General features: G+C 29.9%; 2 protein-coding genes across 2 annotated transcripts in view; both read left to right on the top strand.

The window, feature by feature from the left end:
• The window catches only part of LOC136977326 (ATP-binding cassette sub-family C member 4-like), a 107,297-nt gene that overhangs the window by 370 nt on the left and 93,481 nt on the right, over window positions 1-13,446 (top strand). The gene's annotated exons all lie outside the window — the stretch shown is intronic.
• The window catches only part of LOC136977305 (ATP-binding cassette sub-family C member 4-like), a 41,697-nt gene continuing 33,324 nt past the window's right edge, over window positions 5,074-13,446 (top strand). The window contains exons 1-6 of the mRNA XM_067272778.1: window positions 5,074-5,169; window positions 5,774-5,937; window positions 7,551-7,676; window positions 7,765-8,014; window positions 8,125-8,241; window positions 12,303-12,389. Coding sequence (XP_067128879.1) covers window positions 5,074-5,169; window positions 5,774-5,937; window positions 7,551-7,676; window positions 7,765-8,014; window positions 8,125-8,241; window positions 12,303-12,389 — 840 coding nt within the window. The remainder of the gene's footprint in view (window positions 5,170-5,773; window positions 5,938-7,550; window positions 7,677-7,764; window positions 8,015-8,124; window positions 8,242-12,302; window positions 12,390-13,446) is intronic.

The raw sequence follows: 13,446 nt of genomic DNA, 5'->3' as shown, positions 1-13,446 counted from the left end.
ATTAAAATTTTACAGTGAGGTTTGTGTATGTGTGTATGAGCGTGATTAATTGAAGTAAATTTTAGTGGATAAAGTTCGAGAGGTCGGGAGATAAGCGGGATCGTGGTATGTCTCGAGTAGGGTCTGACATAATGAAGATTTTATTCGTTATTGCCATTTACAATTGTTTATTCAACTCACCCTATCCCGAATGTTAAACATTTTCCAGTTTTATTATAGTTAAGAATATAAAAAGTTTGTAATAATAAAATATCGTAAGTTATTCCACCACAACTTTTGATGGCGCAATGTGTAACAACTTATTATCGGAGGTTTTTAATGTAATATTTCATTTCTTACTAAATAACGAATATATATTATATACATAGCAATAAAGGGGTAAAGGAATAATAGTTTAAGCAATAAACAGAATTTTCATTTTAATGTAGAAAAATACAGGTGAATCTTCGATTAATCATTACGAACGTATACAGTATGCACATTCAGCATTCAGCAGTACAAAATTTCTCTTTAGCTGTGCATTTTGATTTACATATTTGTTAAGATATTGAACTCGTTTAGTTTAAACAGCGTGTCTACGTATTTGGTTGAGACAGCCCAATAATTATTTTAGTTCACATTTCATGCAACAATGTACTTTGTGTGAAGTTTTCTCTATAATTTATATATTTATACACTCAAAATATCATATTAAACGAAAAATGTTAGAATTATAAAAAAAAAATAAAAAAAAACAATTCAGGCACAGTTGAATAATTTAATTTCGTGTATGAATTTCAAGTATTAATATACACTTATTGCACCTACGCACTTATACAGCAGAAAAAATCGTATAAGTTACCACATCAATATTTCAATATAATATCAATGTCAAATTTACAATAAAATGTAAATACTTGTTAGAAATAATGATTTGACACAAATAATTCGACTGTAGATAAGTGTGGTAATTATTAAAAAGAAAAAAAATACGAGAAACTTATTAACTGATAAAGTGATATTGAGAATTTTACTTATAATATATTCAATATTATTAGAAATATAATTTTTTATGTGATATGTATACATGAGATTATAAAAAAAAATCAACAAAGAGTTGCTCATCTTTCTCGGAAACATTTAGTGGTTCCAGCTGTTGTGATATTTTATTTAAAAACATTTTTATATTTCTAAATATTTTAAAATGGCAAAAGACTTAATTTTGAGCATAGGGATGGGTTTTATAAAAATTTTGTACATACTACTAACGAGTATTATCGGCATTAAGTGCAGCCTTACTTGGAATACGACACACGACCTATCGTATGTTTTCAAACATTCTACTTATAACCACCAAAATTTAATATCATCAATCCCCCTAATACATGAGAAATTTCAAAAATTTTTCTCCATGAGAAATTTCAAAAATTTTTTGACATAAAGAACGGAAGTTAAGCTTCTAACTCGGTGAAAACATCGTGTACTACACACACAGAAACAGATACAATAAATCCATACATACAGGAAAAACGCATGAATATTTTTTTCATTTCATGGACGTAACGAGGTATCCTATGTCAAAAAATGTAAAAATTTTAAGAGTTCATTTTCTGACCGATCGCCATACTTTCCCTCTGTTATGTATAACAGAGAAAAAGTACGTATACACACAGCTTTATTCTGATGTTATAGTGATTACAATTCAAAGTATGTACTCGCTCGTATATTTTTATAATATTTTACTATCATTAATTTAAAAAGAAAATTTAAAATTGATAAAGAAATGAAACATATAATATTTAACAATATTATATTTCATATATTTAAACGATACTTTGCAATATCGCAGTAATTATGGTTTTTTCCACAAGATCCGTTGCGTAATTTCAATGTCATCGTATTGCTTTACATCACATAGTAATTAATTTGTCATTCTCCAAAATAACCTTCAGAAGAAAAGGAGAAATGTGTTTATAATATCATTTGAGAATTAAAAATAGATTAAGTTATTAATAAATAACCCTATCTTGTAACGACCTTAATTTGCCAAAAAATTATTATTTCTTCCAGTTGGCTTTTTCCTTTACTAACAAAAGGAAGAAAACGATATTTAAAACAGGAAGATTTGTATCAAACTTCAAAATATCATTCCTCTGAGTACCTTGGCAACCTTTTACAAAAGTAAGTTATCAGTTAATAGCTAAATTAAATTTATATATACAAATTTATTCAAAATATAATAATGTACAGTACAATACGATATATATATTAAAACCGAAATTCTGTATATTATAATATTGTAATCATTGACTATTCTTTCTGTGTGGAATTACCATTCAATAGATTGCAAACTTTTTTCTCAATTAATTTTTATACATTCGCAATTAGTTTGATAAAATACAATTATGTAAACTAAATTCATAAATCGGTAAACGTTATTTATTTAAACTATAAAACTTTATTTCTCAAGAAATTTTTATGTAGAGAAAGGGTGTCCAACCTTTCGGCTTCTTTAGCTTACATTTGAAGAATAAACATTTGTTTCGGGTTGCTCATGAACTATAAAATTACATGTGAAGGTGACACAAGTAGATTTTCCGTTCTATGTGAAAACAAATAATTTATGTAGTAAAAAATGAGCCAAGTTAAATTTTTGTAGCCCAAGAAATAGCAAATGCGACAAATGACATTTTGTGCGCGGAATTAGAGAATGGGTAGACCATTTTGGCGCAATTTAGCAAAATCTTTTCTTTTGAGGTATAGTACTGTACAAAATATGAGTATAATTTATGGTGGCAGCCGTCTTAATCCCTATCTTCAGCACTTCTGAACTTTCCTGAACTAGTGCTTCAGTGGCTAACATATAGTGAAAATAGCTTAACTGTGTTTTAACTATTAACAGGTTATCCAAACGTTCCAAAGGTACATTCTTTAAGGCTATATAAGTGTATACTAATGGCATCGTGTTACATTTTCTTAAAATATGATGTATTACAATAGCACACGAATTCCCAAAACTTATTAAGATCTTTATGTAATTATTTTTTATTTTAAGGAAGTTTACAATTTTATGTTGATCCACATTCGTTATACTCAGTGTCACATGCGGCCTGCCTGCCAGGTTGGACTGCACTGGTGTAGAGTGACATTTAAACTCCATTGATTAAAAAGTTTTACGTTTGGCATATTCCACACACTAACTTAAACTTTGGAGTTTAATGAAAAAGTTGATCTTAGAAACCTCTTTATTTTTGAATTATTCAGAAATATCTGAATAGTGCCAAAAGTGGTGTTTAACCGTGAACTCCACCTCCACCTTTGGATATATATTACTTGAATTAAGGAATGATTTGAAATATTAATACATAACATAGATTTCACAGCATTTATAATTATATTTTTATATATGTTCTCAATCATTAACGCTTCCGTAAATTTTCTTTCAGGGAATGGGATAAAGAACTGAAGGGAAGTAATCCAAGCATGTTAAATGCTATATTGCGATTTCTCGGATGGCAATTTTTAATTGCGATTATATTTGCACTTATTCAGGTATTATGGAGAACTTTAAGTACGTCACTATAGTTTGTAATAATAAACGAGTTAAATAAACATTACATTTTCAGGAAACTGTCATAATTGCAAGCCAGGCATATTTTTTGGGATTGGTAGTTAATTGTTTTGACAACAGTTCTGAGTGGAATGAATTCAGTGCTTACTTATCAGCTGCAGGATTTTTTGGAATAACTGCGATTTATTTATTTACCTTCAATTTCAATTTCTTTGTAACGGAAGTATTAAGCTTGAAATTGAAGATTGCTTTATATACTGTTTTATACAGAAAGGTGTGTATTGAATAGGCTTTAAATTTACGTAACTTAATTAGATATAAGTAATTAAACGTTACAGATATTTCTAATTATAAATATTGTTAGGTTTTAATGAAATGTTTCAGCTAAGTGAAAATTAAAAATGTACACACTTTGCAAAAGAAAATCTAATGCGTTTTTCATCTCTCTTAAAGTAATTACTGTTTAATCCCGAGAAATTCGAATTAATGTTTGTTTTTAAATGCAAAACTGTAGAGGATATTTGCTTTTTATTATATTATGTATGGAATTATTTAGAATAAATTTTGTTTTTACGTCTGTTTTGCATTTTTATTATATGCTGATACTCAAAAAGTAATAATTTTCATATTACTAATAAATCCAAAAACGATTTACCTCCTTGCAGACCCACTCATTAGCTTATTGTATGGGAATATGAGTTTATAGAAAATTATAAATGCCTATAACGATTTCAAATTTTTTAACTATCACACTACTCGAGAAATGGCATTTGTTTCCTACCTCTTTGACTGTTAACTAGCATAACTTAAACACAATACTACCATAAATATAAAAATAACCTCTGCAAAGTTTCAAAACATTTTAGGTTAAATTTATCTATGTTAGTCAAAATGGCGGCTCGTCTCTGATTCCAGCAAACAGAAGAAAGGAAACAGTGGGGACACACGTTCTAACCTAACCTATTCTAATAAATTACCATAATTATTACCAATGAAACTATTAGAATAGGTTAGGTTAGGTTAGAACGTGTGTACCCACTGTTTTCTTTCTTTCTGTTTGCTGGAATCAGAGACGAGCCGCCATTTTGACTACCATAGGTAAATTTAACCATTATTTATTTATCCAATCCAGAGATAATATTTAATATATACCAAACACAGACATACATCATAAAATATAAAAAAGAACTTTCAGTGAATTCCTTAATAGATGAAGCGACATATAATTTTTAATGTATGCGATATTTTAGTGTTTTATAATTTTAAATTTAATAAATTTTAGCCTATATGTATTGTATATTTCTTTAATTATACATACCTCAGTACTGATATAGAGCTAATTAAAACTGATAGTTCGTACGTTAATTGCATGAAGTAAGTTTCTCATTATCGGCATATAAGAAAAGTAACTTCTACACTGTACTAATTTATTGTTAATTATAATACATAACATTCTAGTTTTTACATGTAATTTTATTGATGTTAATTGCTCGAAATTTATTTATTTTATTAAAATCATATATATGCAGGCAATTAACTTAAGTTCTTCGTCTCTGGCAAAATCAAACGTAGGTCAGATGGTAAACCTTCTTGCAAATGATGTCAGCAAATTTTGTAATGTGAGTATTGATACAAAATACATTTTCTATAGAATAGTAATATTTTAAGTCTATTAATATTTTCCAATCAGAAATACTTATTTTAGAAAATATTTTCATATTTGCAATAAGTATAACTAAAACGCATTCAATTTACAAAGGTGTGAATCCTCCCTATGATTGATCTGACATGAATTCATATTGAAAATATAGTTTCATAAAATATACAGTCAAACGTCGGTTTTCTTCAATAATATCTGTAATACTTCTATTTGTATATAATTGAAATATAAATAAAAATTTTAAGCACAAAAGTGTGTACAATTTAAAACTTATTTGTGAAAACTTTACACAAGAAGAGGTCATTTTTCATATAAGTCTGTACACTGCAAGCATATTTTTATTCCTCTTTAATCTATTTTCTTCAAAAGTTTACATGTAATATTGCATTCAATAAAAAATTTTATAACATTGTAATGTTTTGAAATCTGTAATTAGAAATGCGTATTGATTATGTATAGTATTTTACTCTTAAATACATTTTATTTTTGTAAAAAACTTATATATTAGAATATATTTGGTGTTTCCTTAATTATGTTTATTTATTGAATTTTTTTTATTACAGCACGTCTTTACCGTTTTGTGTATATTTACGAATCCTTTCTTAATCATTGTTACAATAGTGGTATTGTGGCAGTATTGTAGATGGGCTATTTTCGTTGGAATGTCAGTGATATTTTTATACATCCCCATACAACTTTTATTTGGAAAATTATACTCAAAATTGAGGTAATTATTACGTAATTGTAAATTATAAATTGAGGTAATCATTTAATAATTGTTAATCTAAACTGTGAGTTTAAATTAATTATTATCTACTGAAAGAAATTTCGCTGTTTGTTATTAAATTATTATTAAGAGATATTAAATAAATTTTCTTTAAAATTACGTTTTTCTTTCATGATTTAATATTTGAGTAATGTTGAAAAAGCTATTCTGCAGTGAGTATTGTTGACTGTGTTTGTTTTTGGCCCTTTTCAACTTGTTAATTAGTTTTGAAGCTGTACTTGTACATAATTATTTCCAGACAAAAGCTCGTTGCATAAAATATTTTAAATATTAGACGTGTTACAAGTTAAAAATTACAAGTAAAATGTGCATGTTTTCATCATCTACTCGTTATAAGCAATTTTGGACGTATAAAGTTAATTATAATCAAGTATAAGCTACGTGCAATTTAAATAACTTTTACTTTACTATATATTCAGTACAGAAAATGTTTAACAACTTAGAAAGTAACACATGTAAATTAAAAGAATTTATTTAATTACAGAAGAAAGGTATAGATGGAAAGTCGCCTTCATAATTTTGTTTCATCAACAACAGGGTCAAAGATAGCGAATTTTGGCGTCTTCTTCGAAGAACCAAGAAATGGTTGGCTGAGGAACAGACCATTGTAATCAAAGCGATAAAAGCAGAGCTCTCGTTCTTCTAAAAGAGATCTCTCATGCAGCAGTACATGATGAACACGGATTGCGAACCGGTTGATGATGATTATGTAAACTGGTTACAGGCTCGGGTCACACGGATCACACATACATCCCTGGCCAAGACGTGGAAGTTAATCAGGGCGGTTGTTGCCTCACCAGACGCATCTAAGTTATTTGTGTTCGCAAAAACGCATAAGCCGACGCCTTTCCTTAGACCCGTTCTGGATAAAACTAGGTCTCAAAATAGGCTACTAGAGAACTCGGTACAAAACCTTATATCAGACCGTTTGAAGGGTTAATGTTATAATCCTAATGAAACCGTGTTTTAATTTACGTTGTTTTAACTAAATAAAGTGATGAATAATATGCCAAGTGTTTTTGAAAAACGTCACTCCATTGTGTCAACATAAAACAAGGTTAGTGTTATAATTTTACTTGTAGTTTTATCATACCAGTGGCCAAATGTATAAAATCAGTGAACATCTAGGTATTACGTTTACACCTGACAACCAGAATAGTCACGTGGAGTTATCTGATTTTTTCACATGTCTAACAAGTAAATAAAGTCCGGCTTCCAATAAAACTTTTTACCCATAGGCATTTTCCCCATGTATTGCGTTTCTGTCTCTCCTCAAAGGAATAAGCCATATCCCATATAGGAGTGGTCCTTTATGCCTTTCTAATGTATATGATGTTCTTACGCTAAAGATTCCCCAATTTCTTAACTAATTCTAATAGTGTAAACATTATCGTTATTAAGTTAAGTAACTGTGTACTACTGCACATAATGATTAAACTATAAACATTTCTAACTCGTAATTTATGCTTATGATTAAACGTTAGCTAACTTTTAATTTAATACATTTTACTAATATTCTATATGTGTTTATGAATATATGTACGTATTTTTAGATTACAAGCAGCTATATTGGGAGACCAAAGATTGAATTTGTTGAATGAGATGATTGCTGGTATGAGATTAATTAAAATGTACACTTGGGAATTGCCATATGCTGCGTTAATAGAGAAAACCAGAATGTAAGCATAAATATATTTTTTATTAATTAATTTTTTGTTGTTTTAATAATTTTAAAAATTTATACATAACTGTTCTTTATATTTGCAGAAAAGAAATGAAAAAAGTCAGAATGTTTATATATATTCGAGGAATATCATTAATATTGGGATATCCTTTATCAAGATTATTTTCTTCTCTTATTTTCTTAGCGATCTTTCTACTTGGTGGTCGATTAACTGCCGAAATTGTGTTTGTCACTATGAATTTTTCGATATACATTTACTTGAGTACTATTGTACTGTTTTCTCTAGCAATTAATGTTGTTGCAGAGATTTTTATTTCATTGAAGAGACTTCAGGCGAGTCAATTTTATGTATCAATGTTATATTATGCCTGTTTGACGTTTTAAAAACTTATTTTATTTTCAAATGTTAGTTACTAAAATTAATATTAGGTCGTATTTTTTAGGATTTTCTCCTACTCCAAGAAAAAAATAATATTTTAGTCAAAGAGATAGAGAAAAAGCGAAAATTAATGAAAATTAATGGTATTTGGATGGAAAGAGTTCAGGCTGCGTGGAATAAAGTAAGAAAAACTCTATGTTTAGTTTATATTAGCTCTAATATGACTTAAGTAATAGAAATTGAAAAACTTATTAAATATATAATATTAAAGATGTAGCAGCGATGAGAAAAATGAATTCTGTTTCAAGACAGCAACATTAGCAAAAGTTTTCTATAAAAACGCGTATTTATAATATGTACCGTACATGGATACATACAGAAACTTCAAAACAAAATACAAATTAATGGAAAAACATCAGAGTGCTGTTGCATATAAAGTTGTAAATTGTTTGCACTACAAATCGTGGGTACATCAAAAGACTTTTGACTAACAGGGTACGTGGGTACGATGAAAATTCATTACTCTACATTTTTTCAAGTATTTTCATTTCTCAAGGTATGTCCCAAGTGTATGGTACAATATCTTATAATATCTTTATAATTTTATAATATTTTATTTGAAAACACAGTATTAGCTATTTTTCTACACAGTCGCTTTTCTCTTGCTAATAATTTTTCTCATAGAAAACAAAGCTAAAATCTTTTTATGAAGAAATTTTCTATTTAATGATTTCAAAAAGTGGATGATTGCATCCTTAACTATACTGATATGTTTGTCTGAGAGATGTTTGACAGTAAGAGGTTTCTTAAGAGATCCAAAAATTATTACCTGGTAGTACTTCTAACCTGTGCACAGGATTGTCCATTACCTCCAATCCATGCTCATTTTAGCCTATCTAAATTGTAACATTCATGATGGCAGACATTATCTTGCAGTAGGCGTACCATTCTGCAAACTGCATACATTTGTATTTCCTTGTTTGTATTGAACATATATTTGATGTTAAACGGAGTATTACTAAACAGTAGCGTGAATCTTTACGAAAAAGTCTTGTAAACAAATAGAGCACCCTTATGCTCCCAGAGAATATGAACTAAATGTCAGACTCTCATAACACTGTCAGAGACTTCAAAGTCTCAATTTTGACATGTGGATTTAGAATTACTTCATAGCCATTCCATTTTCGCCCAATTACCTGAATGTCCTGCAATGATTATCAGTCAGCTTTCACACGCGAATACAATAAGATATACAATACGGAATCGTGACATGCGTTTCTACTACTGGCAATCTAAAATAAAGGAAAACTAAGTAGATTAAGATTCTTAATCCAGACGATCCAGCTTGAAATAACGTATTTATTAACTCAATTTAAAACATCGTTGTTGAATATGGCCGTTAAAAAAACCAACCATATCACAGGAAGTAAACAATTGAAGTAAATAAAAATATTATTTAAACTTTAATAATACTTGGTTTTCGATTTATTGAAAAATTTTCATTAATTTGTGAAATCCGTTGTCATTATTCTACAAAATTTCACGGATTTTGTGGAAAATGTTGAATTAACCTCGAAAGCTTTTGTGACCTGAGAGTTGGCGTCTCTTTGATGCCTTTTCAGGACTGACACCATCGTGTCTCGGTTGACACGGGAGCCACAATGGCGATTTTAGTTTGGCTTAAAAATTAGGACACGCAAGCGGTCGCGTGAGTAAGCGATCGAGTTCCGGATGGAGATAGAGAGACAGCCCGATGGAAGTAAAGTACTCAGACACTAAAGTTACAACTAAATAACCATTCAATTTCAACGAATAGGAGTACATGTTACAATATATAATATATATCAAGTTATACCGACTTAGCCTATCTATCTAGCGGTCGCGAGAAAAAGAGTGTACAATTGTTCGCGAGTCGGAAAGTACCTGCGTTGATTGTGATGTTTCACTTCGTGAGGACTTGAAGGTCTAGAGTCTTGAAGTTATCCAGATTTTTATTGTTCGGGACAGGTCTGGACCATCCGCGAAAGTTCTTCTAGGTGCAGTTAAGAATACCGTGAAAATCCGATAAAGTACGATTGGCACTAACGCTTGAAGATTTCGATAACTAATCCTACAGGGACTGGCGACGACTACAACTATCGAGGAACTGGCGACAACTGCCTGTCTGCCCGTTTGGTATTATATTAAAATGATGAAATCGGGACAGCAGGTCAGAAGGTCGCGTGAAAGCGTCTTTATCGACGCTGACTAGTTAAAAAAAGGTATATTCCCAGGTGTGAAAGTTGACAGATAGTTGACAAAGTTGATGTTACCACTTTGAATTGTTTATGTTGAAGTCCGGATTCTCACACACTTTTTTTTTATTACAACCCATATACAAATTTGTGAACTTTTTAATAGTTAATTGTAAAATCTGTCATGCAGTTGACGAAATATTTGCGTAAATTAATCACCTTATGTTTGAAATGTGTTTATTTCTGTGTAATCTTTCCGTGAAAATCCTTTAACAGAGTTTAAAAAGTTGCATTGTTTGATATTGCTTAGTGTTTATTAATCAGAGATGATAACTTTAAACTGTGAAATTGAGTTATGTTAAAGAATAGATTATTTCTTTTGCGAGCCAGATATCTCCTAGACATATTGATTACGTGATAGAAACATAGGAAGACAGTATTTGTCGTATATCGATATGGTTACCTGCTAATTGTCTGTAGATCCAAACAAATTGCGAATTTTGACTGAGAACTAACAGTCTTTCTGAATAATAATGAATGATGGTTTAGATAAGAAATGGTAGGGCCTATATTTAATTAAGAAAGTAACACAGAGTTGTAAAGAACATGTTAGAAAGCATAGCATTCGGCTGTAAGAGGAATAGAAAAATGGGTTAATTTATCCACGCTAGCAAGAGCACAAAAAGCAATCATAGTTTGCTACAAAAACGTCCATCTATAGTATGTAAGAAAACAGACGAGTTTCCTTACAATGAACTGATGATTTTCGCACTATACATTAATGTTTTGCATGTAATATCACTATGTTAGTAAAAAAATATTTCAGTCTCTGAGAACCAGTATAACTAAAGAAAGGTAACAAGTAAGCTGTATCGAAATCATTAGGTTCGAGAACAAACTGCCAGTTTGTGATAGACTATAGAAAAATTCTCTAGCCAATATTTTTTGTTTCTAAACGCAATGCTTTCTATTTAGTAAGACATATGTGTATATTGAAAAAGGAAAAAGAAAATTTTCGATAAACTTGCTTATGAATGCACGTTCTAAGTCACGTGATTATTTGTGGATAAATATCACTGACCGTGCGAAATAGCAGGTTACATAAATACATTGGTTACACAATCAGGTGATATCTTAAAACGCATGATATCGTATCGAGTCTTCATTCGCCTCTTCATATTTCACATCAAATTGACATCATTTGGAAAATGAGAAAATATCAAAGAGGAATCAAACTGGTGTAAAATTGTACACAAGTGTTAACAATGATAAAAAGAACGTGCTGTTCTTTGAAATGCAACGTCTGTTTCAATAAATATTTATTAATTTTTCTTGACGTCTAAATAGTCAAGAGGCTAAAGGCAATAGCTTGCTATTCTGATGGACTCAAAGTTGAATCCACCAAATGAAAGATTTCTCAAGGTCATGAACTTGAGAAATTTTTCATTGGCAGTCAATTCAGACAAGTTTGGCTGTTTCTGACAGTGTAAAATCATTCCATACTGACCCTTGGTAAGAATTCATTTTTAGTAGAAGAGTTATAAGGATGTTTCGTTATTCCTCATAGACTTCTTTCCATTGAAAAAGAACTAAGCATCTATAGAATGTTGATGCTTTGTATCGGTATTAACTAATCTCATTGTGGGCACATAAATTTATATTAGTCCTTGTTATAGGTGTTACAAATTACGTATATTTTCTGGTTATGATTAAATAGAACTGTTTGATTCCTTTGAATAGAGTAAAAGTAATCACTTTGAGCATTTTATTATTTATTTTATATGTAAATATATAGAAAACTTAGCATGTTCGAATTGTAGGTAAGAATATTTTGTATTATGATATTTGACTTTCATTTGTATTACTAGTATTAATGCTTACAAACATTATGAAATTATAGGTAGCAAGTTTTAAGGCTGTTTTACCAACACATCTCATTGATATATTTCTAATTTGATTTCGTATTATTTAAAGTTAAGTTTAAAAAACTCACTTTATTGTTTATAAGGAAACCGAACTAACGTTGGATGGTATATCGTTACAAGTACAGCCTGGAGAATTATTAACTGTTATCGGCCCTGTTGGATCAGGAAAGGTATATATCTCGGATTTTTATTTTTATATTTACTAATATTTACTGTGTCAACTAAACATTATTATAATATACGTAAAATATAATAAATACATTCATTCGTATTATACTCATTAGAATGGTGATTCGAACTTCTCATTTCATTGGCTTTTCAAACTGAATTCTTTCAAGTTCCACTGGACTTTCCCTATCAGAAAGTGGATTAATCCATTCTTAAAATTAGACAATTCCTTTCAATAAACTTAGTCACCTAATTTAATGTAACTAACAGAAATAAATGCCCTGAATGAAAACAATGAAATAATACGTATGCTCTGCATAATAAAATGAAAATTGCATTTACTGTAGTTGTACTGTTGTCCCAACACTTCACATCAATGTGTGACATGTAAGCTGTTTTACAGAACCTCCATTTTGAAATTATATCAACAGCCAAATTCTTCTCATTTATCCATAGTGGAAAAAGTTTTTCTAATTCTTCTATAACTTGCAATGTTCACTCTTTGTTACTCTTTTAGCCACATTTGCTGTTTGTACTGCTACCCTTTTCATAAAAATGGTGCACGTCATTGACTCTATCATCATAACATGTTATCCAGATCTGCAACACTTACGGCTTTTATAATAAGTTCGATAAATTTGTTTTACTCCTCACTCATCGATATTACAACCAGGCTTCGTTGCTTTCACACTAATCGTAAGTGCTCATTTAGGTGTATATACTGTATATATATATATATAACAAAACCGAAAAAAAAGAAAAAGAAAAGCATAAAAAGCAACGAGTATTACGAAAGACATGCACTCAGAGCGAGAGCGAGAGTTACAGCCAGCTTACATGCGTGAAAGATGGCAATTACGTGAGCATCTAACATCTCTGTTCAAACTGCTGACCCCATTGTCGGTCTGGCCTAATCATAATGTTCACGTTGGATAGATCCTGTTTGTGGACTCATTTTTAAAACATCCATTAAATGAGTTCAATATGAATTTGATATTAAAAATCGCGAATCGAATATTTATGAATGTATAATTAATATGGCGTTCAACAAAAATTATA

The sequence above is a fragment of the Centruroides vittatus genome, unplaced genomic scaffold (assembly GCF_030686945.1).
Source record: "Centruroides vittatus isolate TY-2023 unplaced genomic scaffold, ASM3068694v2 contig_453, whole genome shotgun sequence".
Classification (NCBI taxonomy): Eukaryota; Metazoa; Arthropoda; class Arachnida; order Scorpiones; family Buthidae; genus Centruroides; species Centruroides vittatus.
This window is presented reverse-complemented; position numbering and strand designations above follow the sequence as displayed.